Source organism: Hyla sarda, chromosome 3 (genome assembly GCF_029499605.1).
Source record: "Hyla sarda isolate aHylSar1 chromosome 3, aHylSar1.hap1, whole genome shotgun sequence".
In the NCBI taxonomy this organism is placed as follows: Eukaryota; Metazoa; Chordata; class Amphibia; order Anura; family Hylidae; genus Hyla; species Hyla sarda.
In genome coordinates this window covers 336,572,799-336,587,194 of record NC_079191.1, presented here as the reverse complement: position 1 = coordinate 336,587,194, position 14,396 = coordinate 336,572,799, and the positions used below count along the sequence as shown (strand labels likewise).

The 14,396-nt window shown below is 39.0% G+C and overlaps 1 protein-coding gene across 12 annotated transcripts in view; it reads right to left on the bottom strand.

Moving 5' to 3' along the window:
* The window catches only part of UTRN (utrophin), a 702,825-nt gene that overhangs the window by 78,128 nt on the left and 610,301 nt on the right, over positions 1-14,396 (bottom strand). For all 12 annotated transcript variants that reach the window (XM_056567370.1, XM_056567374.1, XM_056567371.1 and 9 more), the window contains 2 exons: positions 11,250-11,335; positions 5,246-5,403 (listed from right to left, as the gene is read on the bottom strand). In XM_056567370.1, coding sequence (XP_056423345.1) covers positions 5,246-5,403; positions 11,250-11,335 — 244 coding nt within the window. The remainder of the gene's footprint in view (positions 1-5,245; positions 5,404-11,249; positions 11,336-14,396) is intronic.

The following is a 14,396-nucleotide window of genomic DNA, read 5'->3' as shown; positions in this document are numbered from 1 at the left end:
CTTCTATTCATCAGAGCACTGCAACCATGTGAGGGCAGAAGTGGTCCCCCAGCAGGCTTCAGTGATGTCATGCCTGCTGGGAAATGCCCACTTTCTCCTGCTGGAAAATTGCATTATGTGAGCAAGAATAAAGGTATGATACACAGCTTTTTAAAGCTCAGAATTTTTTAAGGGGTGGTGGAGTGTTAGGAGTAGTTAGGGAACATAGCTTGAGTTAGTTTAGAAAAGTTTATTTGGTGACAGGTACTTTTTAATGATTAAATAGTTCCCTTGAAATGATTTCATGTTTATTTATTTTTTTAACTACAAACCCAATTTTAAAACATGCCAAGTCATCGGCATGCTTTCAAAAAAAAAAAGTTTTATGTTATTATAAATGTATATAGATGGTAATATTTTAATATTTGTATTTTTAGTTTATCATTTAAAAAACATATAGGAATACATCTGTGGTATGATTTTTTTTTTTGTGGTGTAAGCAAACAACTGTCACAGTACAAAGTTGCCTACATAATCCTGTCATGTAAAAGTCTCTACTGACTGAACATCCTTTAAAAAGTCTAAAAAATTTCACTATCCACTAAAAAGTTGCTAAAAAAAAGTGAAAACAGTCTCTAATCACTAGAAAATTGCAAAAAACATGGAAGCAAAATGATCTTCTAAAGCTTCAACAGTCACCAGTTCAACAGAAAAGTCTACAGAAACACCATTTAACAAAGCAATGCGACCATATGATAAATACTATAAGGTGCTAGTACACCTTATGACAACCAAAAAAATATAGTGTAAAAAAAAAAGGGTCCAGCCATACAAAAATGTATATATCTACCCCACTGTGGTCAGAGAGAGAATAACTACCTACTTGGTGAAGGTCTAACAACAGAGACCCCAACTGATCATGAGAAAAGAGGTTAGTGGCCCACAAGTGAAGGGAACTGCAGTGCGCATGCACAACTACTGCTTCATTCACACTATGTGGGACTTCGAAACATTATGTAGCAGTGTCTGAAAGTCAGAGAGCAGTGGTTGAACATGCGTTCTGCGTATGCCTATTCATCTACCAGTAAGGCATTCATGAGAGCCTAAAAAAAATAGCCAGATTGGCTTACTCCCAGCTGTCCATAACTAATAACTAACTTGCTAATAAGAAAAACACTTCCCATAAGAAGGCAACAGAAGGTTATATTTTGTTTATGTGAAGCAGAGATGTTGTCTAACAATTTAGGAAGACATTTGCGTGCTCTTTTATAAAAGCAGATTAATAATATACAAAACACAATAGATATTAGAGGTATAATTCAGAGTTACTGCTGTTATTATAGGACTGTCACTCTGGACAACCATTATTTCACGCTCATGGCTCATTTTCTGCATTAGTTTTCTACAATTAAAATTTGTTTTTTATTCTGTGTACGCAACCGACAAGGAAAATGAACAATGGGACTGAAAGGCTTGCATGCATATTTTATAGTGAATACAGTACAGCGGGAAATAGATCACATTAGACTATAATGTGCTTCCAGACTCGTTCCCATTTTACAACTTGTGGTTAAATTGTGTTTTCTGATCACCGCCTGTCATAACATTGACATTCAATACCTATGTACGTGTGCAGATGTGCAGACTATGTAAGACAAACAGCGCTGTCATAGGGCCTACAACTATTTTCCAGCATGCACATGCAATCACTATCTTTTCTATTAATTTTACCTATGAAAATATTTATAAGGCGTATTTCATTTGGAAAAAATCGTCTACATTAAAGGAAAACTGTCAATAAACTCCACCCGGTACTGGGTGGTAGAGGTACTGGGTGGTAGTGTGGGGGACGGTTGGTAGTACTGGGTGCTAGTGCGGGGGACGCTGATCAATATGCTGCCTACCATGCCCGGATCTGCCCCGCCGTTCGCCCGTTATCTTCATTCTTCTGGATATGTAAATGAGTTGCTAACTGGCACTGGTGGTGTTACAAGGCTCCTTCTGGCACTCTGACGTCAGCACCGCTTGTCCACAGCACCGCTCGGCTTATGAATATTTATCCCCTCCCTCTGACTGTTCCTCCCCGCTCTCTACTGGACTCCACTGAGAAGGGAGGGGATGAATATTCATAAGCTGGGCAACGCTGCGGACGAGTGGTGCTGACGTCAAAGTGCCAGAAGGAGCCTTGTTATCCCGTCCGAATGAAGATTGAAGATAACGGGCGAACGGCTGGGCGGATCCGGGCATGGTAGGCAGCATATTGATCAGCGTCGCCCGCACTACCAGCCAGTACCTCAGGTTAGTGATGGGGGAGTTTACTGACAGCTTTCCTTTAAAGTCAATGGAAAGAGAATAAAATGCAGATGCATTCAGTATGTCTTCAGTATTTTATTGTATCCACTTTTTAAAGTGTAGCTCTATTTCCTGCCTGAGGCTGGTTTCACATAGCAGTATTTGGTTCAATATTTTGCATCAGTATTTGTAAACCAAAACCCCTTAAAGGGGTACTCCTCCAAAAAACATCTTATCCCCTATCCAAAGGATAGGGGATAAAATGTCTGTTCGTGAGGGTCATGCCACTGCCGGCAGCGGCCAGAACATGAAAACTTGAAGCCTCCGCATTCGTGTTGTCACGCCATGCCTCCTCCATTCATGTCCATGGAAGGGGGCGTGACGGCTAGTACGCAGCCATCACACCTCCTCCCATAGACATGAATGGAGGGGGTGTGGTGGCTGTTGTCGCCAGTCACCCGGCACGGAGTGGATTTCACTCCATGCACGGATGACTGGGGTGCCGCGCCGGAGATCGTGGGGGGTCCCCAGCAGCGGGAACCCCACGATCAGACATCTTATTCCCTACCCTTTGGATAGGGGATAAGATGTTTTTCGGTTGAATACCCTTTTAAGGACACAGCCCACTTTGGCCTTAAAGGGGTATTGCAGGAAAAATTGTCTCAACTGGCTCCAGAAAGTTAAACAGATTTGTACTTCTATTAAAAAAATCTTAATCCTTCTAGTAATTATCAGCTGCTGAAGTTGAGTTGTTCTTTTCTGTCTGACAACAGTGCTCTCTGCTGACACCACTGTCTGTCTCGGGAACTGCACAGAGTAGGAGAGGTTTGCTTTGGGGATTTGCTTCTACTCTGGATAGTTCCCAAGACAGGTGTCATCAGAGAGCACAGAAAAGAACAACTCGACTTCAGCAGCTCATAAATAATTTTACTAAGACGTAATTTACAAATCTGTTTAACTTTCTGGAGCCAGTTGATATATAAAAAAAAGCTTTTTCCTGGATAACCCCTTTAAGGACACAGACAATTTCATTTTAGCATTTTAATTTTTTCCTCCTCGACTTCTAAGAGCCATAACTATTTTTTCATTCACAGACCCATGTGAGGGCTTGTTTTTTGCACGACCAGTTGCACTTTGTGATGACACCTTTTATTTTATCATAAAATGTATGTCGCAAACCAAAAAAATATTATTTGTTTGGGTAAATTGAAAAGTAAACCGCAATTTTGCAACTTTTGGAGGTTTCAGTTCATAAGCTATATCTTGTGCTACTTTAAAAAAAAACAAAAAAACACTCTATTCTGACCCCCTATAACTTTCGGATTTTTCCGTATGCGGGGCAGTTAGGGGGCTCAATTTTTACACAATGATCTATAGTGTGTATATGACTTAGTGATCCCTTTTTATTTATTTTTTCTGAAATGTGATGTAACTAAAAGCAACAATTTTTGACTTTTTTTTACATTTTATTTAAATGTTGTTTTAGCATTTTATTTCAGTAATCTGAACATTTACGCATGCGTCGATACCAAATATGTTGATTTATTTTTTTTCTATTTTTTTTACATTTTGTTTGGTAAAATGGAAAAGAGGGGAATTTACTTTTTCTTATTGGGGGAAGTGCTTATTATACTTTTATTAAAACAATTTTTACACTATTTTTTGTTCCCACAGAGGACTATTTATTGCAGTCTTTTGATTGCATATACTGATCAGTGCTATCTGCAATTTACTGCTTTAGTCTGTTAGGAGGCAGACCAGAGAAGAAGACTGCATGAGCCAGCAGGAGGAGGTGGGAGGAGCTCTGCTGGCCATCTTAACACATCGGACCACCATGATTGGATCGGGTTGGTCGGATGTGTGTCTGAACACAACTATAATACTTTAGATGCCTTGGTCAGTATTGATTAGTGTTGCTCGCGAATATTCGCAATTCGAATATTATTCGTGAATATCGCATATTCGCGAATTCGCGAATTTCGCGAATATAGCGCTATATATTCGTAATTACGAATATTCGTTTTTTGTTTTTTTTTTCTTCACAGTACACATCACAGTGATCATCCCTCTCTGCTTCCAGCTTGTGTGGTGTAAAGAAGGCTGTAATACTACTGTGTGAGACTGGCGTGCGGAAATTCGCATATGCGAAAATTAGCATATGCAAATTTTCGCATGTGCGAATTTTCGCGTATGCTAATTTTGTATATGCTAATTTTCACATATGTTAATTTTCGCATACGCGACTTTTCGCATATGCGAAAATAAAACGAGAATATAACGAATATGCGAATATTCGCGAATATATGACGAATATTCGTCCATATATTCGCGAATATTCGCGAATTCGAATATGGCCTATGCCGCTCAACACTAGTATTGATCACGGCATCTGAAGGGTTAATGGCAGACATCAGCATGATGGCATGTCTGCCATTATCCATGAGGTCTCAGCTGCTGAAAACCGGAGCCGGACAGTTCCAATCACCGTGTCCCGAGGGAAAGAAAAATGAGATTAACTGGTGACAGATTTATAAATTACTTCTATTTAAAAATCTTAATCCTTCCAGTACTTATCAGCTGCTATATACTATAGAGGACGTTGTGTAGATCTTTCTAGTCTGACCACAGTGCTCTCTGCTGACACCTCTGCCCGTGTAAGGAACTATCCAGAGCAGGAGAAAATCCCCATAGCAAACCTCTCCTACTCCGGACAGTTCCTGTCATGGACAGAGGTGGCAGTAGGTGATTTAATTAATAATCATCATTTTATATAACTTAGTTATTTGTTACTTGTGTACATAGTTGTTTTTTGCTTAGAAAAAAGAATGTGCCAAAAGTAAACAGAATACAGTGTGCATCAAATTTATTAACAATGTTAACCATTTTTTCTTTTTTGCCACAAACTATCAGTGGTGGTTTGTTACTACATGAACTTATTTAATTGTTTTACAATGTCATAGTATTATGAACTTACATGCTGAAAGCAACTGCGGACACTTGGCTCGATGTTACTTCCACCAAAAGCCGCCACTTCCCCAAGCTGGCGAGGGATCTGGATGGCATCATGAAGCAGTAAGCCCAGTTGCTTCTGGTCGCATGTGTCAGCTGCTCCGGAAACCTCCTTAAAAAGATCTACAGAAGAAACGGTTTCAGTTGTTTCATGCAACTCTGTTTGCGACAAGGTTTTAACAATTCTAATCAAACAAAATAGATAAATATATATAAATTAATTAATACAACAATAATAATAATAAAAAGACCAAACAGACCAGCCCTGGATTACAGACTGTAAGGCTAGGTTCACATCACGTTTTTGCAATATAGTTCCCGTATCAGGTTTTTGATTAAAAAAACGGATTCCTCAAAACCTGACTAAACTGTATCAAAACGTGTGTACAAATTTTAATCCATATATGGTTGAAAACCGTATACGGTTTGAAATATGATGTCCGGTTGCATCCGTTTTGCAAGAAAAAAGCGTACACGTGTTTAACTTTTCATTCCATTATGAATAAAGTTTCATTTGTTTGATTGAAATGGCAAGAAAAAAACTGTGCAAAGTCAAAAAACGTAAGGTGAAAACCGGATGGAACCGTACGCACTTACGGTTCTGTACGGTTCGCATTGACTCCCTTGTTAAAAAACTTATGTTTCCATACGGTTTATCACCCGGACCAAAAACCGTGGGGTAGGCTATGGTTTTGGGTACAGAAAAAAAACTGACAAAACCGCACAGGATGCAAAACGGACACAACCTGATGCATCGTTTGGCATACGGTTTTCAATGGAGAGTCAATGCATATGGTTTTCAATATGGTTCCGTACGGTTTTTAAAGTGAAAATGTATATGGCACTGTATTGCAAAAACGTGGCGTAAACCCAGCCTTAGTAAGCACAATACTATTTACTATGGCAGTTTTTTCCAACCAGGGTTTCTCCAGCTGTTGCAAAACTACAACTCCCAGCATGCCCGGACAGCCTTCGGCTGTCCGGGCATGCTGGAAGTTGTAGTTTTGCAACAGCTGGAGGCACCCTGGTTGGGAAACACTGTACAATGGTGATGAATAATGCTACAGGAGGTTGTTTGAAGAGTCCATAAAAAGCATTTGCATGCTACACTTTCTGAAATCTAAAGATGAAAACATTTTTTTCTTCCGTTTCATTTCCCCGCTGCTGACTTGCGCCCTATAGCTGAAGGGTGAATGGAAGACTGCACATCTGACCTACTATTTCCCTGTATAAAGCGTAGAGAGACCGCTCCAAAAACAGGATCACAGGAATCACGCGTGTGTAGCTGCTGTTGCTTTTCATTATTGATCTCTCGAAGGAGCCTGCGTGGCAGCAGGTGCTAATGGACAAGAAATAGCTTCTCAAAGTAGATAACCTTTTCCTGTGAACATCTTTCTTTAGATGATTTAAGAAAATGTTCATATGGCTTCGCTTTAGGAAGAGGTATTCTATTCTGCAACAATTTATTCCATAATATATAATTTTTTTATCAAATTTTTTTTTATATATAGTTCTAGTTCTTAGTTACAGAACTCCCAAATCTCTTCTTCACTGCACTTCACTAAAGTATTATGACCCCCCCGCTATCTTTTGCATGACGTTCTGGCTCTTCTAGTGCACATGCCCTCCATGCATCTCTATGGGAGAGCCACAGCGCTGTACTCGTGTATCTCTGGCTCTCCTATAGAGATGCATGAAGCGGGTGTGCTGACCACTGCTTTGTGCGGTGGTCAACACAGCTCTATGCATCAGGAGAGCCAGGTAGAAGATCGCGTGGGGTCGAACTGCTGCGATCCTTTCGATAGGGGTTCAATTTTACTGAGCTGGAACACTCCTTAAAAGAGCTTTTCCCAAGATAACCACTTGCCATCTATCCACAGGATAGGTGATAAGTGTCTGACTATGGGAACTCCCACTGATCAAGAGTCCCACTGTTTCAATGGAGCGGCAGTCGAGTATACAAACTTCTGCACAATTCATACTTTATAGGACTGCCAAAAGATGGCCAAGTACACCACTTATCTTCAGCTGTCCCATAAAGTTTAAATAGCGTAGTTAGCTCACTGGCTTCTCTTAGGCTAGGCTTACACTGCATTTAGGGCTTCTGTCAGACAAATGTAATGGTACTGTCTATGTGGCAGGGTGCCAACAAATACTGGAATGGAGGGCAATGGATGCCATATATTTAAAAGATATAGCAATGGTCAGCACTATCTGAAAAGGTGGTGGTGCACGAGGAAAAGGCTTCCACAGCAGAGGAAGGCTAAGTGCCGAAACGCGTCCTGTGACTTGGATATACAATAAAATATCAAATTGCTTGCATCGGTGAGTGCTGGGACCTCCTTCATTATAATATATTTAAAAGAGTCACCATTCAAGCCTTATGCATCATTTTAAGTGGACTCAAAAGTGTGATCTGTTGCGTTATCCAGTCTGCTGAAAGTAGGGGATACTTCCCAAATGGAGTCTGGGCTATTAAAAAGAATGGCATCAGGTGCCCTCGGTTACAGTATATGTCGGCATCCTGTTTTTGGTGGAATGCCTGCAGATACATTTGATGGAAACCCTAACAGCAGTGTACACCTAGCCTTAGTGATAGAATTTTTTAGCTTGGCTCTGGCTGATTGAATGGAAAAAGGGGATTTGAATTTAACCAGTACAGAACTTTAGATCTACTGACATTAGATCAGAAGACTGTATGAGGTACATTCACACTGGTTGATTTAGACACAAGTTTCTTGCTGCAACTTTGACCATAGCAGAAAATCCGCAACAGGACCCATTGATGTTAACATAACCCGCTGTGGAAAACCTGTCATGACTCAAACTTGCAGTGGGAAACTCACTGCAAACTAGATTCTAAAACTGTACCCTAATAATGTACAAACACTTTGGAGCCTATATGGGTGACTGCAGCTTACATAACTAATTGAATAAAAATTAATTATATATATTTGTTTATACTTTTGAATCATAAAAGGGGCTTTGCAATCTCTTTAAAGACAGTATAAAATTATACAAATCCACATATCCGTCTGTCTTTTGAGCATTAAGGATTAATGTAAATTAATGTTTTCATATAGTATTCTGCATAAAAACAGAATAATCTCATAGTGGCAGTAGATTTGCTCAGTAGCTTTCTGTAGGATTTGTGTGTTGGTGTATCAAATGACATACTCTGATACATCTGACTGCTCTTCTGTGTATGTTCATAGCAATTTATTGAACATCACATTAAAGGAAAATCACAAACTTCAAAGCATTTAGACACATTTTGTGCATGTAGTGAAGAGAACAGTGTCAGAGTATTGCTAACTATCTAGGCCAGCTTGTTTATGCATGGCGAAGAAAATGTCAGCGTGTGCCAAGGAATCAAAGGAAGGCAGAACATTAGCATATTTTTCCTCATTCTGTACGGCTCCTCCAGCAACAATAGTGAAGCTGCTAAACAATGCTATGCTGATGTGTATACAATATAGTATACAATGGAATAACGCTATTATGGATACAGAGAGAAAAAAGTCTGTACATCAGACCACAAGGTATAAACTGCAGAGATACTGACGACCCACGCATTACATGCTAAAACATTTAAATGTGCGTTTCCATCTTCAGGTATTCCAGGAAAATACTTTTTTTTATATCAACTGGCTCCAGAAAGTTAAACAGATTTTTCTTAATCCTTCCAGTAGTTATCAGCTGCTGAAGTTGAGTTGTTCTTTTCTGTCTTACAATAGAGCTCTCTGCTGACATCTCTGCTTGTCTCAGGAACTGTCCAGAGTAGGAGCAAATCCCCATAGAAAACCTCTAATGCTTCGGACATTTCCTGAGACAAGCAGATGTGTCAGCAGAGAGCACTGTTGTCAGAAAGAAAAGAACAACTTAACTTCAGCAGCTGCTAACTACTGGAAGGATTAAGATTTTTTGAATAGAAGTCATTTATAAATCTGTTTAACTTTCTGGAGCCAGTTGATATATCAAAAAACATTTTCCCCTGGAATACCCCTTTAAATAGAGAAGTTTCAATATTCCCTTTATATATGTCGTCCATTTATAATCCATTTCCAGCTTTGGCTTCCAAAACTTCATTGAAAAAAACTGAATTTTGAGAACATACCCTAATGATAATTCTAAATGATACATTCTGAGAAGACAAATGTCAAGGTATATTGTTCTGCCTACTGCATGTTACAACAATTAACTATGGCAAACAGAATTTTTTTCCATTCATTGTAACAGATGAAATAATTGCTTGAAAATGTTCCTAGTGGTGATATACACAAGCAATATACAGTATTACCATAGCCATTGTTTGAGATTACTGATGATGACAATGATAAATATGTGCTCCAAATCTTTCCATTTACATGCAGGATCTGTGAAACATGAAAATGAGCTTACTCAATCAAAGGGCCCTATTACATGGGCCGCCACAAGCGTTAAATGAGCGCTGATCTCGTAGATCAGCACCGATTTAGGAAGCCACTTGCACGTCTCCACTATTGTGTGGTCTGGAAAGCATGAATGATTCCTGGATAAATTGTGAGAAACTTTGCTTCCATCATACATCGGCCACACATGCCCAATTACACAGGACAATGTGCCACCGATTAACAAAGATTTTTGTGAGTCCCCAAAATTATATTATCAGCCAGTGAATGAGCGTTTGCTTATTTGTCCGCTAATCCCTTGGTCTACTACACCTATTTGGCCAAAAATAGCTTATAAACTCACTTATAAACTTATAAACTCACTCAAAACAATCATTTAAGGATGAGTTTTTGTAACAACTTAAAGGGTACCTCTCATCAAAAAAAACTTTTGATATATTATAGATTAATGTATGCAGAATAACTTTACAATTGCATGTTATTAAAAAATATGCTTCTTTCTATGTAATTTTCCACTTTGAAGAAATGACCACTAGGGGTCTCCCTACCAGTCCTGGCAGCAAGCATTTCAGACTCATGCTGGAGTCCTAAACACTACGAGCTGCCAGTCTGCTTTGTTCACAAAGGAGAACACTCAGAGCTGCCAGCCTGCTTTGTTCACAGCCTGTTTGGCTGTGAACAAAGCAGGCTGGCAGCTCTGAGTGTTTAGGACTCCAGCATGAGTCAGAAATGCTTGCTGACAGGACTGATCGGGAAAAATACAATAGAAAGAAGCATATTTTTCATTAACATGCTATTGGAAAGGTATTCAACATTCATTAATCTAAAATATATCAAAAGTTTATTTGATGAGAGGTACCCTTTAAACTTACCAAAAATAAACTACAACTTTTATTAGATATACAATAAAAAATACAATATAAAATCCCACAATATGGTAGAATAACTTAAACAGGGCCCAGTAGTAGTTGCTTTACACCACAGACCCATTTTAAAACCCATGCTGCATTGGGAGTTGAGGTGTTTTATGCATCACAAAGTAAAAGGTGCAAACATCAAAAAGGTAAAAGTGTTTGCTATATAAATATTTGTTTGTTGACAATAAAGTGTTTACTATATAAATATTTGTTTGTTGACAATGTTATGTTTTAGAAGCATTTGATATAAAAATCCATTATATAAAAAAATTAAAACTATGGTACGGTAAGCGACAATTATATTTTATTATGCCAAAAAAGGGCTATTTAAGCATTCCAACCACCGTTACATAATGTCGGCATGACTACGAGTCTAAATTGCTACATCTCTGGCACATAATGGCAGAAATGCAGAACTCATAATAGGCCTCTAAACATTTGGCTTGTCTCATTGCTGTAAATGGAAACAGGATTCTAAAAAATGTACTGGAACACAAACAACTAATTGTATCTCAGCAAATCCTGCTCAGATGATAAGTATATTTATTTATCTATCTATTTTTCACAGTGATGCAATAGATAATACTATAATGTATTTAAAAATAGAAATATTCATTAAAAACCTATTGTAACAATATAGGGGTTTAAGTGGTATACTTACATTTGTATTTGTCTTCTAATAAACCCTTAGACAAGGATATTAGTCCAATCTTCAGAGACTGCACTCGGATCTTTCCAGTCCGACCCCTGAGAACAATACAATATCTGTCAATATCTCCTATATGTTTCATACAAAACATACAAAGCAATGCAGTTCTACACCAGTGAGGAAGTCCATTTATTTTTTCTTCTCTCTATTTGTATCTGTGAGACTGTATGCTATGAAAAGAGAGGGATCAGGTAGATTTAATTTTCTCACGTCACTACAACGTGAGCGAACAGCGCTGCCTCTCTGAGCAGAGTGCTTACCTGTCAGCATACATGGCGAAATTTGCATATTCATTGCTGAGGCGGGCTGGGCAGTAAATATTGATGAGGCAGGGGAGCTCGGCGATCTGGCCCCTGCCTCCATTAAGTACAGGAGCGCAATTGCCAAAGATGGATAAACGGGCATAAGTCTACAACTACACTAAGGATTAAAGTAAGTGGTTATTGTTTTTAATGCTGTTCACCCACACTATAACGCAGTATATTTGGTTTAATGCGGGGGAACAGCCTGTCAATTTCCCTTTATTCACATGTTTTACCAACCAGTTTATGCAAACATAACTACAATTTAAGGTTGTTTAAAAGAACGTTACTAGTATTTCTTTCCCTATTACATGTAATAGCAAGGTTACAGCAATGGCTAAACTATTTAAAAGAAAACATTTTAAATGTCATCTGTCACATGGTTTAATAGTATGAAACCGCTGACACAGTGAAATAGCCGATCCCTATGTGTCCATTCAAAAAAGCAACCGTTTCAGAAGAGCGTGCCGACTCTGTATCCCACTCTTCCTAGTGACTGAATTTAAGAACTTGTCTGCAAATATCGACAAGCACTACTGCTTATTTTCTGTGTTCTAGAAGATAAAGTCTGTTGCCTTGTTCGGGTGAGAACCATCTATTATCAAGCTACAGCCATAACATTATGTTATGTATTTGGGCTATTTCTGAGCATCATATCTACAAGGAACCCATAGTAGCTGGAGAGTCTGGGAGTTGTAGTGCCGACTTGGTATTTTCTCATGCTGTACTGGGGCATCACAGTGCTGTAGGGTTGTGGTCCAAGGGCACAGCAAACACCAGGCCACATCTCTTTGACACTGTGGGCCCCCATAAAAGTAGCTTTTTCTGCACAATGAAAGCATGCAAAACAGATATAAAGATATGACATGTATCCTTTTACTAACAGCTATTTCACTATGCCAGAGATTTCATACTGTTAAACCATGTGACAGATACACTTTAAATAAATTTTAATATTAAATAGATCACTCAGTTTGTAATGGCTTTTAACATTCAAGTGGAAGTGATTAAATCCATGCATGGGACTGCTTACACAGCGATAAACTCAAAAGGGTTCCTGTGGATATTCTGCAGAATTGTAAATGAAGCTCTAGAATATAATGTACACTGTAACTTTGGGACAGTACAAGATAAGTAAAGCAATGTATCTACACAGTCATCTTTATGCATAGATAATATCTAGCCAACTTACACATTAAAATCAAAGCATGTGGTTCTTATTTATAAGTAAAGTGTCATCAGAATATTACCATACCTATTGATTAAATCTATATTTTACACACACATATATATGTTTATTTTTAATTTAAATTTTTTTACTTTATCATCACCGGCAGGATTACAATGCCGCCTGAACATAGACAAGGCATTATAACCGAAACAGTGGAAGAACCACCATTACAGAAGCACAGCTCAAAAATCCAAGGTTTAGTCAAGAGTTTTCTTTTTTGCAAATATGGACAATGCATTTCAAGGAACAATTATCCTCTTCGTTAGGTTGGGCCTTATGAAGAAAAATTTTTTTTTCTTCAAAACACGTTGTACATGTTTGGAATAAAAATAAACTTTGACTGAACTTGGGAACTTCGTGCAGTTCTTCTGTAATGGTGTTTTTTCCAAAGTTGTGGTTATAATACCTTAAAGGGGTACTGCGCCCCTAGACATCTTATCCCCTATCCAAAGGATAGGGGATAAGATGTCAGATCGCCGGGGTCCCGCTACTGGGGACCCTCTGGATCTACCATGCAGCACCCACCTGTAGTGGCTTCCGGAACCGCTGGAGGTCGTCAGGCTGAGTCCATCTCGACCACCGGGACAGAAGATCGTGACATCACGACTCCGTCCCGTGTCACACCCCGCCCCTCAATGCAAGTCTATGGGAGGGGGCGTGACAGCTGCACAATGACCTCTGCATAGGTCACGGAGCATACCAAGAAAACTCTAGAAGTCAATTATTCAGCTCCAAACTATTGGTAACACTTTCTCTTCAGGTCCAATAAGGAAACCAACACATTCACGTTAACATAGCTGTGTAGATATTATGGACCACTGACTGGCATTTTGGAGAAAATTAGGTAGATTTAGTAAATTAAACAGATCTGTCATTGTGACAGATTCCAGGCAAAAATTTTATTGTGGATTTCTGGTGCAGATTTTTAGGGCCCAGAACACAACCTTGAGAAGACACTCAGCGCAAAACTTTTAGGGCAATTTTAAAGGGGACACTGCATTTCGATTAGCTCTTTGGGGTTCTTGGGTGCCACTCACCTTCATTGCAGTAGGCATGCCACAATGTACTAGTTTTGACTTGAGTGTTTCTTTCATCTGGTTTTCATGTGAACATCTGGTGGAAATCTGCCAAACTAATATGAAACTGCTAACCAGTCTAAGTTGCTATGGAGAATTCTACCTGCTGTTATTGTCTAAAAGACTGAAAGTCGTTTCTAAGCAACATGAAAGGGGTTGTGGAGCTTAATCTTGGGGGCCAGTGCAAGTGGGGGTCCAAGCTCATGCTTCTTTTCCATGCCATCATCTGAAACCGACAATACATTTAGGTAGAATCCTCCTTTACCCAGGAACTGGAAGGATCACAGTAAAACACACTACAAAACAGCAGGTTCCAGCACACACTGTGCCATTTCCCAGCAGAAAGAACAAGACACATTAGTTTTTTCTTCTTTTCTGCAAACAGCTTGGAATGAGCAAAGTACGATGAACTTCTACTTTAAAGTACTTTATTAAAGTTTCCTATTACATGCCTCATAATGTAAAGTATGTTAATTTCAATCAGTTCTGA